Raw genomic sequence first — 15,496 nt, 5'->3', positions numbered from 1 at the left:
GCCTCGCGCTAGCACAAGTGGGTCAGAGAGGCACGTTTTGCGAAGCGGCGCTCCAGAAATAACGATCTCGTTTCTGCCATCTATAAATAAACGAGGGCGAAAGGGCACGTTTCCGACTTCCAGCCCTCCAGAGGCTGCGTTCAGGCTGATAGCTGGCTGGCCGATGGGCAACCAGCTTTAAATATTAACAGGTTTTAATTTATAACCGTACTGTGACGGGCATCCGAAAGATCACGCTGCGAAGCGYGCCTCTGCGAAATCGCAGCGCCAGCCGGGCCACCCGTTGGCGTCGAGATTATTTCCGTGGGAGCTGGCGATCCTGCGGAGGAGGAGGAGGAGGCGTGCCACGGGCCGTGGGGCGGTCGCCTCGGCTTGCGGGGGCGCGGGGCAGCCCCGACGCTGGCGGTGCGACGTGTCTGCTCGGTGAGCGCGCAGACGTGACTTTGCGTTGGGAAAAATCCTTTGGGCCTCGCGGCGCGCCGCAGGGCGCACGGGCTGGCCCCTCGCCGGCTGCGGAGCCCCGCCGTCCCCGCGGTGCGAGCAATGCCAGCACACGTGGAGAGCCTCCTGCTCTCCCTGGTAGCAGTCTGAGCCTGTTTCGGGGTCTTGGGGGGGGTTAATTATTTTTTGCAGATAACTGCAGGTTTTGTGGTTCCCTGTGCTGCGCCGTGTGTTGCTGCTGCAGTACCTTACGTGGGGACTTGAAAAATATCGGTGCACACGCCTGAGTTCAGCCCCTGCGCCTTTTCCGGCGCCCGGAGTGGGTGAGCGGCGCTGGCGGGGGGTCGGCAGGGCTGTCGCACCGGGCGGCCCTGCGCCGCTGGGCTCGCCTCGCCGCTGCAGCGCTGCCAGGAGCAGCCGGGCGTTGGGTAGCAGCTCATTCCCGCTTCTCTTCCGGAGATCCGGCGCTGCGGGCCGTGCGAGCGGCGCGCCGGAGCTCGGCAGCACCGCGCTCGCGCTGCCTGTGCCGGCCTGGCCTCGTCCGCCTCTGCAGTTAATTTATGAGGTTCTTGGAGAAGCTTTCACGAAAGCAGTAGCAATGCGCCGGCTTTATTCAGCGCCTTTCACTCTTGCTGCTCAAACGTCTCCAGGTCACGGGGCGCCTTCAAGTGATTAACGAGTTGTGAGCTGAAGCCTTGCGGCTGCAACCGAGGCGCTGCCACTTGCCCTTATTTTTAAGTCCAGGATGTCTCTCGTTCTCAGCAAGTGGCCGTGCCTGGCCCTCGGCGGATGCCGTTCGCGCCCGTCCCCGGGGCTGCTGCGCTGCACGCCCCGCGCGGCGCCRCGTCTGCCGAGGGTGGGAGCCGGCGGAGGCGGCGGCGCGGCCGCGGGTGGCTGTGGGAATCGGCAGAGTTGCTCCACCGAAGCGGAAAGCGGGTGCAGCAGGGCGGCAGCTGGAGCGTCCGCGCGGCACTGCACAGCACCCGTGGGGCACGCAACATCCATCCCCAAGGCGCGCAGCACCCGTGGGGCACGCAGCATCCCTGTGCCATGCAGCACCCTTGGGCATGCAGCACCCATGGGGCACACAGCATCCCTGCGCCATGCAGCACCCTTGGGCATGCAGCATCCCTGTGCCATGCAGCACCCTTGGGCATGCAGCACCCTTGGGCACGCAGCATCCCCCGGGCATGCAGCACCCTTGGGCACGCAGCAGCACCCTTGGGCATGCAGCACCCTTGGGCACGCAGCATCCCCCGGGCATGCAGCACCCTTGGGCATGCAGCACCCATGGGGCATGCAGCATCCCTGCGCCATGCAGCACCCTTGGGCATGCAGCATCCCTGTGCCATGCAGCACCCTTGGGCACGCAGCATCCCCCGGGCATGCAGCGCCCTTGGGCCGGGGCGCGCTGGGGGCGCCGGGCTGGCCAGGCGCGCAGCCCCGACGCGGGACGTGGCGCCCGAGGGCAGCCGGGCCCCGCCGGYGGTGCGGGGGGCGGCGTGCAGGAGCTCCCCGTCGGCCTTGGCATCGCTGCCGGCCTCTCCAAGAGCCCGTCAGCCTTCACCGGCCCCGGCACGGCAGCAGCGGGCTGCCCTGATCCGCCCACGGCTTTATTCTGCTTGACAAAAGCCGCTACCAAATTAATCTTTCTGGATCTGCAATAATTTCCTGTGACTGCGCCACATTGCAGCCTAATTTATGCAAGGGCTTTGGAGCACCGTACATCTCTAGAGAAAGAAATTTAAGGCAGACAGGAAGGGAATGGGAAGGAGCTTAGTTAACATGCTTTGTTTTAATAACTGTAATCATTTTAAGCACAATTAAGATCCCCGTTTGCTTCACCCCRCTCCCTTGTTCTAGTTCAGCCGCTGCTGTGAATTTTCCTGAGGCGCGGGCACGAGTACATAGTGCATTTTAAGTGGATGATTTCTATCTCCTTGGAGAGCTTTTGTGTGCTCGGCTTGCTTTCGCTTTGCCTGGGATGTCAGCTTGGACTTTGTTCCTACTTGGAACAAGTGCCCTAATTTTGTTTTATTGCATAAATGACTATAAATAGGGGAAAGGTTGGTCAGAGGGTAGATGTGATGTATCCTGAAGGGAAGCTGGTAGCTTAAATATCCCAAACTTGTCGTCTCTCTCGGCTATAGCACCTGGAAGGAGAAATAACAGGAGCTTAATTTTGCCTTTTTTCTGTTCCAGTGATTTTTTGGGAGCACCGTTACTGCCCGTGGCGAGCAGGACCGGCACCGAGAGGAAGGGGGATCTCTGCAAGGTAAGCTGGGCTTTTTAAAGCCTCGTTGCTTTGGTTTCCAAGTGACGGAGCCAGAGACGTCCCTCTTTGCTTAAAGGGGAAGGTGATTCCGGGCTTTCCTTGCGGACCGACTGATAGATAAAAGATAGATGATCTGAAAATTTATGGGAATTTTTAGAAAGACCTGGGGGGTGAGCGGAGAGGGTCTGTGTTTTCCCATATTTTTGTCCTGGATACAAGCTTCCTTTTGTTACAGGTCAAAAATATTGATGCCAATTTTCTGTGATTATCTTTTACTCATTTTAGAGACMTAGCAAAAGGCAAAGGTGCTCGCAGGTACGTGACTGAGCAGTGCAACCCTGCTTCAGATCCAGGGTTTATTTGTTGCATAAAATCTTTGTTTATGAACAACCTGCACAGAGAGGGAAGATCTTTCTACAAAATGTTAATTAAATAAATCACAGTATGTTTTTGAGGCTTAAAGAAGGAAGTGATATGTAGTTTTATTACGGAGGTGTCTAGTGCGAACATTTACAGTATTTACAGAAACAATCCAGTTTTGAAATGGGAGGGCGCTTCGCTGCGCGCCTGAGCAGCCTCTTCTGCGTCTTGCAGCTGCTCTCCCCAGGCAGCGGAGGTTTCGCCGCGCGGCGGCTTGTCGCCGGCCCCTGCGTTTCGCCTCCTGCACGAGCGCAGCGCCATGGACCTCGACGTGCTCAACATGTTCGTCATAGCCGGAGGCACCCTGGCCATCCCCATCCTGGCCTTCGTCGCCTCCTTCCTCCTGTGGCCCTCGGCGCTGATCAGGATCTACTACTGGTGAGTCAGCGGGCGCGCGGCGCCCGCGGGGCAGGAGGCAGGCGCTCGGATTTTCGGGCCGCGTCCGTGCGCGGGAAGCGGCGGCGAGCGCCCTGCCCGTAGCCCTGCGGGGGCTCGTGGCGGGCGCTGCGGCAGCGCGGCTCCGCTCGGCTCGCTCCCCCGGCGGAGCAGCTGCTGGCGACCCTGCAGTCGGGGGATCTGGGAGCTGGGGCGGAAGGCGCGATTGAAGCCCGGCGGCGGCACGGGCGCGGCGAGGAGGTCCGTCCCGCTGCGCGCCGCGCCGGGACGCGCGCGGGACAGCACCAGCCTGCGAGCGAGGGCAGCGTGGGGACACGAGGGCTGGTGCCGGGATGCTTCTCCATCCTGCTTTCCCTCCTACAAAGGGAAGAATCGGGTTCCTCCCGCGTGGGCGAAGTCTCAGCACGCCCCGGCTGTGGCCGGGCTGGGTGTCCCGGCTGTGGCGGCCGCTGCTTGGGGCGCGGGAGCCGGTCGGTAGCAGGCAGGATGGGGTCCAGCCGTCGCTGCTTTAGTAAGTGACAGGCGAGTTGTTCGCGAGACTGAACTCCGAGTGCGATTGCAGCGAAGCCTTCAGAGACACGTGAGTCAGGATTGCAAAACAGAGAGAACGAGGCTGAGGCCAGCGAGCTCCTGGGAGTCAGGCTGAGTAGGAGGCCAACTTGTAACGTTGTCCTTTAAGGCTGTAAGTCGGGGCCGGAGTGGAAGCACGGCGTGCGCAGGTCTGTGTGTGTCGGGCTGAAGGGGCGGTGTGCGAGCAGAGGCCCGCCGGGTTTTTTTGTTTTGAAAGGCAAGTGCCTGCACCTTTCTTACGGTGTTTGCTGGCAGCGTCTGGCTGTGTTGTGGGGATCCCTGAGACCCCTCTGCTCTGTGAGCGTGCACGGCTCTTTTCTTACGAGACACCTGGCGAGAAGATTTTCTTTTCCGTTTGCTTCTTTTTGGATCTGCCCTTTTTTTGGTGGGCTCTTTGCGTTTGCTCCATGGAGGAGGCCTCTGTCCTCGCCCCCCTCCCCGAGAGCCTGCGGTGGGGTGGTCCGTCCTGCCGGCCGCAGCAGCTCCTCCGGCCGCTCACCTCCCGCCGCCGGGCGTGCGTCCCCTTGGCTGGTGTGTGCACAGGTCGCTTCGGGTCCTCTCCAGCTGGTCACCTCCTTCCCCTCCTTCGCTGCTAATGCCTCTCCGGGCAGTGCGTGATGTCGGCAGCTGCCCCAGTGACCCCAGGCAGGAGATCTGTCCTCTTCTGCCTTAACCGGTTAATCAGTTTAGCTGCCATGGCTCAGCGTGTTAACACCTTGTGAGGGATCAGTTCAGCTTTGCACAGATTATTTTGTCTTCTCCTGAATTGATCCATCAGGATCAGTTGCTAAAAATGTTATCAACTTGCCCATCAGTGGTTTACACTGGTGTCTTTGAGGCGAACACTCTTAAGTCACTTATTCAGGGAGAAATTCACCTCTCTGTGTAGGACCAACATGGAGCCTGGATGCTACTTAAGCCCCTCTAACTCCCTCAAAAAAGAGATTAAGATAAAAGAGGATTGCAGTATGCATAAGCTTTGAGTGGGCAGAGAGCTAGGACGGCCCAACACAGTGTTGCTGACCTTGCTGCTGCGCCTCAAATAATTCTGATATTGTGCGTAGAAGTATTTGCCAGGGTCTTGGCAATCAGGAGCAGCCCGGTATGTTAACAGCATGCTGACAAGCCTTACTTTGGACCTTCGAGGAAGTACAGAAGTACCCTGTACCTCAGTCTTGAATTGCATGTGTACAGCGTGTGTCCAAAGTGTCACCGGTAATCTTTGCCCAACTCCCCTATGACCAGTAGTTTCACTGCATCGTCTTTACACAGGTTGCAAACATTTTCTGGGAGCTGTCTACCGTTTTCCCTTCAGGGGGATAACCCTGGTTTCCTTGGGTTTAGCCCTGATGTCTTCTAGGGCGTTCGACTCTGTGGATGGTCACGTCTGGTCCTTTGTGTGTGTAAACATGTTTTTAAAGATCATCCAGTTGGCATTGGGAAAACTGGTTTCTGCGACGCTCCTCAGTCACAGTTCTGTATTGCTGGGATCCAGTACCCTTGCCCATGGTGCGATGAGGGCTCATGGCCACAGAGCTGCAAGGATGTGCCCAAACAAATCTATGACAGATCTGTCTGTCTTACCCACCTGGAACAAGAGTCCTCCCTTGGCCTCCCTGTCCTGCACACTGCCTTTCTGCGTGTGCTACCTTTCTCTCTTGAGCCTTTTTCCTTCTATCAGATGTCAGGGGTCAGCTCTAGGGTTGTCATTTTGGCCCATTTCCATTGCCTTAAGGGTATTTTGCACCTTGGTTATTTGGGAGGGTTTTTTGCAACTTTTTTAACAAATGGAATATCTCCATGAGCCATTGCCTGTAAGCAAAGGGTCTGGCCTGGTAACCAGATGCTCAGCATTAGTCGCAGTTAAACCAAAGCCAGCGTGAGCTGGCTAACAAGTCTTAGGTAGCCAGCAAATCTGTAGCTGAGCATGGGCCTGTCACCTGGTTTATATTCCCGCCGTCCCATCGTGCCTTGCTCACTGGTGTTATTTTCTCCTTGTTTCCAGGTACTGGCGTCGAGCCTTGGGTATGCAGGTTAGATATGCAAACTACGATGACTATCAGTTTTGTTATTCCTATAGAGGGAGACCTGGATACCGACCATCTATCCTGATGTTGCATGGGTTCTCAGCCCACAAAGATATGTGGCTGTCTATAGTCAAGGTGGGACTCCATTTCTCTCCTGTCAGTACTTAGCAGGAATCAATGCTACTGGGGTTGATGGTGATGCAGGGGTGGAACAGCTGCATACTGCATGGATACAGTCTGGGGCGACCGTTTTAACATGCTACAGAAACCCTCCTCTGCTCTCTGCTCATTGTTTGTTGGATCCTTTTCACCCCTATTACGTGCAAGTCTCCAGGGCAAGAATGGTATGTACCTGCCTCCTTCATGGGAAGTGAGTCTTGCCCATAGTTTCTCATCACTTTGTCCTTGATACATGAGCTGTTTTGTTCTGGTGCAAGAGTAACCGAGGGCTTTTAGGAGGAAAGCGAGCCCCCTTTTGCCACCTGTAATCACCAATTTCCTTCCTTCCTCCCTTGGTTTTCACAGGGGTTCCCCTTTGGTCTAACTGCCTGGGTCTTGTTTCTGCAGTTCCTCCCGAAGAATCTGCATTTGGTGTGCGTTGACATGCCTGGTCATGAAGGTACAACTCGGTCATCATTAGATGATTACTCCATTAATGGGCAAGCTAAAAGAATACACCAGGTAAAGCCCCAGCAATAGTCTTGTCTTACTCCTCCTGTTTACCTTTGCAGTGTGTGCCAAGAGCGATGGGGCTGCTTTATCTCTCTGAACTAGAGTGAAACCTTGCTGTCCCATGAGCAGAGGCCAGGTGTTGAGGGCTGGTGCCACATAGGTGTGGCATCTGAGAAGCTGTTGTTGCTTCATTCTCCTGAAACCTGCAGGTGCAGGTTCTGCTTTGCTGCCCTGGTGTGACTTTGGCTCTCTGTGCCCTGCATTAATCCCTTTTGAGTCTGCGCTGTGGCTGTTTGCATGCACTTCTCTCCCCTTTTCTTTCTTAGCAAGCTGGACGGCAGCATTCTGTAGCAGGACGTGGAGGCTGCAGAGCTTTAGAAAACTGAACTGTCACTTCTTCAAGGGCTGCACCCAGAATATGTGATCAGTTAGCCAGCTCATCCCTAATGCTTGAAGCATGCCTGATTTTTTTCAGTTTAATCACCAGAAAGCCGTATGTGCAAATCATAGCTGGAATTAGTATCCCAGACACAAACACACACGTAAAGACGGGGAGCATTGCATGAGAGGGGAGCTCTTCTATGCTTGGGAGCACGGAGTATAAAATGGGCCCCTGTTTTCAGCTGTGCAATGGCTTAGCAGCACACAAATACACAGTGTAGGGGGATGACTAGGTCAGCAAGGTCCCCATGTGTTTGTGTAGGGGAAAGTGCTGTGTCCATCCTTCTCCTAAGGTAACCACATGCAAACATGCGTGTCTTCAGTCCTTGTCTCATACAATCTTTTCCCACCACCAGCAATGAAAGGTCTCTCACTTTCTTCTCCTGCTGCAGCTGATAAATAGGACTGAACCTTCAGCTCTGCACAAAGTGCCAAGCTTTTGCTTGCTGTCCTCAGTATTGTCACCAGATTGGGTTCCAGCTGGGCCTTCTCCTTGGTGCCCTGTTGCTTAGCTTCCTACATGATGCAGGATGTGTGGGCCTGGATTTCTGTGTACCTTAATGCTTTTACACCTGCATGAGGATGGGCTTCCTTGCTCTGGGAGCATCAACTAGTCAGGAAGCAGTGCTGGTCTGTCAGAGGGAGAGGTGGCAAGACCAGACCAGGCACTGGCGGCTTTCCCAGCTCCTAGAAAGCCCTTCTTCCCCTTAACTGTTAAGAAACTTGGGGCTGGAAGGAGGGGTGAGACTGGGAGAGGAATGTAGCAGATGTTTGCTCTACAACGGTCTTCTGCCACCACCTTGTGTTTGAAGACTGTGCATTTTTCTGCTCGGGAGGGTTGCAGATGTTGTGCACAGCACGGCACACAAAATATGTGGGCGTTGGTGGCGTTTTTCTGGCTCTGGTGCACGTGCAGCAGGAGGTCTCATCTGTTGTCTGTCTGCTCAGCTCATCACAACAAGGGGTCCCCGTCTCATTGGGGCTCTGTCTGGAGAATGACACAGGGATTTGGGGGTTAGTTGGCTGCTTCCAGTGGTGCAACGTGTGTCATGAAGACCTTGCAATGCCCTGGGGACCCTTCTGGAAGTGAGCCACGTGGGCAGGACGCACCCAGCGGGGCCCTTCCTGGCCCTGGGCTGCCGTTGCTCCCATCAGTTCAAGGGGGGCGGCTCGAGGCTCGCCGGGGGCAGCGGTGGCTTTCCTTGGAGGCARTCCTGCAGTGCTCCTGGGCCCCAACTCAGTCCTAGCTGGGAGCGGGCTCCTGCCGCTGTGCCCCAGCGCTGTCTCCTGGCGCTGGATCAGACGACGTGTGGTTACACAGCCTCAGTCCGGGGTGTCTCCGAATCCCGTCCAGCCTTCCCTGCTCCGCGGGCGGTTTTCACCCTCCGCTGCTGTGCGTGACTGGAAGGCGCTAACGGCACGCTGGAAGCGAGCAGCGCTCTGCTGGGAAAGGCCGAGCTCTGTGAGCCCCCCGCCCTGTGCACATCCGTATCCCCCACTGCCTTATCCAGGCCTGTGCCAGAACCACCAATCTCTAGTTTTTGCGCTTAATTTCGCTAACGACCCCATGCCGAGGCTTCCTCTTGCCCAACAATGCTCCGTTCTGCTTCCGTTGCAGTTTGTTGAGTGCATCAAGCTGAACAGAAGGCCCTTTCATCTCGTTGGCACTTCGATGGGAGGAAACGTCGCCGGAGTTTATGCTGCTCAGTACCCAGACGAGGTTTGCAGCCTGACCCTTATATGTCCTGCAGGTGCGTAATACACAAAAGACCAACCATGGAAAGAGCAAGCAGGAGTTCATGCAAAAGCCCAGGGCGATGCCGACTGCAAAACAGACTTTGCATGATAAGTAGCACGTTTTGAAATAGTGCGTATGTGTAATCTTAAAATCTCTGGCAGCACACAGTTCTAGGGCACAGAGCACCTAGGAGGAAATCACAGGCTTGTCCTGGCTGCTGTTTGCCAGAGCTTTGGAGTCCTCTCCGTTGTGCCCAAACCCATGCTTAGAGCTGAGACGAGGGGAGATGGGACAGCCCATGGTCTTGAAGAAAGTGCTTTTCTTGCTTGGAGTGGCAGACATTTTACCATGGCACCTTTGTAGTCTCTCAGTTCTGGAGGAGGAACCCAGACAGTCAGGTTTGGTTGGGTCTTGCTGTTCCTCCCTGGGAGCCCTAATGGACCTTAAAGCTGGTGCGAACAGTGTTACTGCTGCCGGGGGTGGGTGCAGGACACAGAGAACAAGGTCCTCTTGCATTTGGGCCCCCTGTGTGGGAAGAGGGCTTCAAGGCCATGCCCAGACCTGTGGGAGGTTCATGTGCCCATGCAGCACTCACCCTCCATCACCTCTGTCTCCTGGCCTGCTGCCTGGCCCGACGCATCAGGAGGAGCCTGTGGATGAAACGCAGCAAATGGGACGCAGGTTGTGCAGGGGCTTTTCTGTCGGGAGGACTTTGCTACCCCCGTGTCACTGTGCCAGCTCCTTCCCCACCCTCGCGAGGAAAGCATGGTTCTACAATAAGTGATGAAGCAAAATGAGACGTTCCCTAGTTACCATCTGTGCCGCTCTGCAGAGCAACAAGATTTTTCCCTTCCTCTCTGGGAGAGGTTTTGGCGGTGTTAGTGCAAGTGTAACCTCGGTGTGGGCTTTACGAAGAGCTTTGAGGTAAAGCTGCTACAACATCTTTCCCCACTGGGCAAAAATACATAGAGTAGATTTATGTTGCATCAAACCACTGGGCACAGCAGTGTCAAAACTGGGAGCAGCAGGGAAGACTGGGTTGTCACTGGGTAAATACTAAGCCTGTTGCACGCACGGATTTTTTTGCTCCGTTTCTTTGTTGAATGGCCGAGGAAGCAGGGAGACCAGGGACCTGAGCCCTGTCCGCAGGGGCTGTCGTGGTCTCTGCTGGCTTTTGGCGCTTGCATGTGCTTGTTCGTTTGTCTCAGGCCTGCCGAGTTCGACTGACACCGAATTCATTAAGCAGCTGCGGGAGCTGCAAGAGTCCGAGTGCATCGACAGGATCCCGTTAATTCCCTCGACGCCTGAGGAGATGGCGGATATGCTGAAGCTGTGCTCTTACGTCCGCTTTAAAGTGCCGCAGCAGGTGAGAGACCCGAGCTGGCTGGGCCGGGAGCGGCGGTAGGAAGGGGACGTTCGAAGGGAGGGGGTGACAATTGCTCTGCAGCCTCCTGAGCATCAGCGGAACTGGAGCTGTCGGGTTCTTGTTAGTTATGGCAGGTTTCAGTTTTATTGCAGGCGCAAGTGTTCTAGCAGAGATGGGCAACTCGGAGACCTTAGTCTGGCTCTATTTTTAGTAGTGTTTAGAGAGTATTAACAGATCTGTGTGTTTTTGCCCTCTCTAGGTTTCTGCTTACAAGCAAAGCTTGTTCAAAAGGTTATTTCTTGACAGCAGTTCTCTCTGGCAGGAGTCTCTGCTCCCTCTTGGCACTCATTTCACCCGCAGAAATACCAGTGGGGACGGACCAAGGTCTCCGTGTCCTCCTGGCCCAGGGATCACCGTGTGTCTGTCTGCCGCACATGGGCTAGGGAACCCCTGGCAGGGATTTCTTCATCTTTCCAGTATCTCCATGGCTCAGAAAACTTTCCCTTTAATCTCACTTTTCCCACTGCAGCGCGGCAGCGTTAGCTGAAGTTTCCATGTGTGAAGCATGCAAGTTCGTTGGCGGCTGGCGGGGAAGTAGAAGTGTTTTTAGTAAATATGGCTGGCAGGAAGCGTTAAATAAATAAGTAAGAAGACTATTGTCCGGTCTGGAAGGGGATTGTTTGTTGCTTTTTTAGTAGAAGTAATGGAAATGTTAATTGCCTCATTGTGAGGCTAGAGGAACTTGGCAAGGGGCTTGCTATTAAGCTGATTTTCCTTAGGAAGTCTGGGATGAGCAGATTGGAGGATATGAAAAATGTAAGGTAATGCCAAGACCATTTTTGGCAAAAGAATAAAAAAGGAAGAAAAGCACAGTCATTCCTAAGACAGTCTGCTGGGGTGTACCGCTGGCCTTGGAAAATTTCACTCTGCCATTAAGAAGACTGAAATAGTGGTTATTGAAATACATGTTACTTAAGCGCTGTTGCAGCACCCTCCTATCAGGATGTGGCCTCTGACTGAGCTTGCACTGGGGTCCCGTTGTGCAAGGCACATGCCAGCCGTTGGCGTGGTCCCAGTCCCGGCCGCGCGCCACCCTCTCGGCTCTCCCAGCGCAGGGCTGTCCCTCTGATGGTTTCCCTCTGCTCCCTTTGCAGATCCTGCAGGGCCTTGTTGACGTTCGCATCCCACACAATGATTTCTACCGGAAACGTAAGTGTGTCACCAGAACGGACCTTGCCAGGCGTGCAAGCCCTACCTCAAGGGCTTCAGAGAGGGCAGATCCCTGCTGCCCCCATCCCCAGCAGACCTCCTCACCCCAGCTCCCTTGCCCTTGGTGCTGGGTGTGGGGAAGAACATAATTAATACCTTTGAGAAGCACTTTAATTCTTGATAGCAACCCACAACCACCTACAGAGGTGGTGAAGCTGCTGCTTCACCCTCATCCTCCAAGTTAGTCTACTTATCGCTAATATGTGTGAGGAGATGGGGCTGGAGGAGGATCTCTCTGTACTGGAGCCCAGTTGTGGTGCAGAGTGAGACCTTTGCAAAGACCACACTACTGGGTTCTCCCTCCTTGGCCTCCCCTTCCCATGGGCTCCTCTTCCTCAGGCTGGTTCCCACAGCTGTCGCTGGGAGCCTGCCCAGGGGAGCATGGATGGGGTTTGTCCCCTGCGTGGAAGGGGAAAGCATCCTTCTCATGAAAGACTTAATTTTCCTTCTGTGCACACAAGTATTTCTAGAAATTGTGGATGAAAAGTCCAGACATTCGCTCCATGAGAACATGAGCAAGATCAAAGCGCCAACGCAGGTCATCTGGGGGAAGCAGGACCAGGTATGCATCCATCCCCTGCCTCGCCTGCTCTCTCCCCGTTCGGCCTCCTCGGAGGGAGGACCAGGAGCGCATCTCCGCGCGCAGCCGTGTACGCTTTGTGGTGCTCTGCAGCGAGTCGGCTCGCGGGACGCCCTGGAGCATGGCTTGGGGGTGATGGAAGGCAGGAGGAGAGACAGCCCGGGGCAGATGGGGGGAGAAGCAGGCTGAGGTTCAGCTGCTGGGAACTGCCTGGGGCCGGTGGGCAGGAGCGGGCAGGCGCCGGCGGAGGCAGCGCCGGCGCGCGGGCACAGGCGTGGGCGCGGGAGAGGGACTGCCAGCGGAGCAGAGAGTTGTCTTGGCAACTAGGGAGAAACGCGCCAGTCCGTGGGCAGGCGGCAAGGTAAGAGCTGGGGGCTTCGAAGCCTCGGGTCCGTGTTTACACGTGAGGATAGGTAGGAGGGAGGAGCGGGCGGATCTTGAGGAGGAGGGAAGAGGCAGGACGCAAGCACGTGCAGGGCCATGGAAATGCACAAAAGCCCCCGCTTTCGGGCCCCCAGGGCAGGCGGGGACGGGGCAGCGAGCGCCGCAACGGTGCAGGGTGCGGGAGCGCGTCCTGGCGCTCAGCCTCGCGCGCGGCTTCGCCAGGGCAGTCCGCTGGGGTTTCTGCAACAGCCGGTAAAACCGAGATCCACCCGCCAGCAGTTACTGTTCGGGGGGGGGTGTGTGTTAAATTTTGTTTTTTCCCCTTGTCGTTCAGGTCCTGGATGTTTCTGGAGCCGACATGTTAGCAAAAGCCATTCCCGACTGCCACGTGTCTATTCTGGAGAGCTGCGGGCACTCGGTGGTCGTGGAGAGGCCCAGGAAGACGGCGAAGCTCATGCTCGAGTTCCTGGCGCTGCTGCACAGCGCAGGGAACAGCAAGAAACAGGCATGAGCACCGCGGGGAGCCCGGCGCCGGAGCCAGACGTTTCCAGCTGTAACGTACTGATGCTTTGATAAGTTCTCAGGGATCTCGTACAAATCACGGTGAATGTGCCAAAGTCCCTGAGGAAGGCAAAATCACTGATACGTAAATCTATAGCACTACCGACACGAGGGGACCTAGGGATCACTGAACAACCTACATATAGGCAAAAAGGGGAACAGAATCTCTGTGTTTTCTACTTACACGTGAAGTAGAAATGATCTGAAATTACAAAACGCTAGCCATGGAACGCGCTGGAATTCTTTAGGCAGCCCATGCTATGTAAGTTACTGGCACATAGTTGTTAATGAGATTTATCTAAAATATATAAGAAGTGTAGGAAGGAAGAAATGTCCTGGACTGAGACTTACGATATTTCTGCCCCTTAGACTCTGCTGCGTTGCATGCGATGTTGTTGTAAGAGAATCCTGATGTTCCAGGCATTTGCTAACGTGCTGTTTATGTAGCTCATTAACTTATGATTTATGCAGAAAAAAAACCCAGAAAACTTCATGTGTGAAAGTTAAATGACTGTATGTCCAAAATGTTTACACTTCTGATGAGTGGATTTTTTTTAAATCCCTGAACAGCTCCTGTGCTTATGTCATGCCTTAACAGTCTAGAATAACGACGTCCGCGTAGAACCTGGTCTCGTGGGGGGGTGGTTTCCTCTGATGTGAAACCTGGGTCTTGTGAACACTCAGCGTAAAGACAGCAGTTTTGGAACAGTTGTGCAAACAAAAACTCCTGGAGCTAATCAGTCTCTTGGACGTGGGGCCTGAGTCAGCAACAGCACTGCGGCGAGGCGTGCGAGCGAGCACGTTCGGGCTGACGCCGGGGCGGGCTCTTGTCTCGGCTCTTCTCTATTACAGTGCGCTGCTGAGCGTTTTGATGTAAATAATGAACTTTGTAATGAATTCTGTGAATTCAGTGAATGATAATGTCATTGAAAACACGTGTAACAGATCCAAGTGTAATGAGATAAGTGAAGGAACAGTGAAGTGCAGTATGGGCTCGTGTACTCCCTAGCCAATGTGAATTGTTGGCAGATGTCTCAGGCTCACGTGGGATGCGTTTTAGAGTAGAGTGGTGTGGAAAAGTAAAAATTGGTAATTTCCTTTTGATGATTTATAACCCCTAGTCCAGTGAAATTATATACAAAAAAGGAGAAATCCAGACAAGTTAACTTTGCGGCCCGTGAGGCACCTTCTAGAGACCGATTCTGCTGCGTTAATCCCCCTCCAGATGCAGCTCCTTGCTGCGTCTCCCCAAATTAGCTGCTGGACACTTGTAGCTAATCCTGCTGTGTGACCTGGATGAGAAACCTGGCTCCTGGTCTCAGGCATTACGTGTGTTTGGTGGAGGGTGAAGCCGTGCATGGTCCTCGTCAAGACAAGCAGGAGGAAGCCATTGGACATCTGTCACCACTCAGTCCCTTTAGAGACTCTCCTTGGGTATCAGCACCCGACATTTTCTAGAGGCTCCCCTATAGACGTATATGTAAGCTTGTATTTCTGAGAGCCATCTTCTCACTATTTCTCCAGGATACTATGAACTGTGTATGTATTTGACCCTCCCTGTTAGTTTCTCTGCTCTTTTTGTAAGAGAAGAAATGATGTTCTTTTAGAAAATTAGAAAGTTGCTGTCAGTTGCTTGGTTATTGTTTCTACTACAGGAGTTGATGGGAAAAAAATGCTGATAGTTTTACATGGTAAAAGCCAGAAAAAGTTGTTGAATATCTATGTGGTTTCTGATATGCTGCAGATTGCTGTAGGCAAAGGATTTAAATGGCTATTAAAATCTAGTAATTTCAAGAGTCTTCTGTGCAATGATTATTTTTCCTTTGGGGAAAAGGGCTGTGGTATGGGATGATGTAGAGCAAGAGGGACTCACTCTTTTGCTTTTTCTCCACATTTCTGTGAGTTCCAGGTTTTGCCCTGATGAATGCTTGCTAATGTCCAGAGAGACGGTGAAGACCCTGAGGGCTCGGTTCTGATCTCTTCTCTTCCTCAATAGATCTGCCACGCTGCTTTGATTCTTTACCGTTTCCAGGTCAAATTAACCTGGACTCCTCATGGGCACCCCAAAGCCAGAGACAGGCCCAGCCCACTCCCCTGCCAGGCTAGGACAGGGAGCCGCCTGGAGCCCCCAGCCCCCTCCGCACGCCCCGGGGCGGCTGCAGTGGGGCCTTTGCAAGGCTCCGTGCCCTTGGGGCTTCGCTGCAGGGCAAGGGCAGCTCCGTGTTTCCCTGGAGGGCCGTGAAGGCCCCCCGAGCCCTTGCACTGCTGCCTGGGAGAGGGCTGCAAGCCGGCTGCCCAGCAGGGCTATGGCCATGGGCTGGTAGCAGGCCCCCCACACGGGCTTTCTACTGGATGG

At 54.6% G+C, this 15,496-nt stretch overlaps 1 protein-coding gene across 1 annotated transcript; it reads left to right on the top strand.

The window, feature by feature from the left end:
• Window positions 1-2,326: 2,326 nt before the first annotated feature.
• On the top strand, window positions 2,327-14,934 carry ABHD6 (abhydrolase domain containing 6, acylglycerol lipase). The gene is made up of 10 exons (XM_085302315.1): window positions 2,327-2,344; window positions 2,644-2,716; window positions 3,311-3,514; window positions 6,108-6,264; window positions 6,697-6,810; window positions 8,861-8,993; window positions 10,189-10,346; window positions 11,501-11,555; window positions 12,077-12,177; window positions 12,914-14,934. Coding segments are annotated over exons 1-10 (1,173 nt in total). The 5' UTR covers window positions 2,327-2,343; the 3' UTR covers window positions 13,091-14,934.
• The last annotated feature ends 562 nt before the right edge of the window (window positions 14,935-15,496 follow it).

The sequence above is a fragment of the Rhea americana genome, unplaced genomic scaffold (assembly GCF_003343005.1).
Source record: "Rhea americana isolate MKP2758 unplaced genomic scaffold, rheAme1 scaffold_19, whole genome shotgun sequence".
Lineage (NCBI taxonomy): Eukaryota > Metazoa > Chordata > Aves > Rheiformes > Rheidae > Rhea > Rhea americana.
Note: the sequence above shows the minus strand (reverse complement) of the source record. Positions and strands in the feature narration are given on the sequence as shown.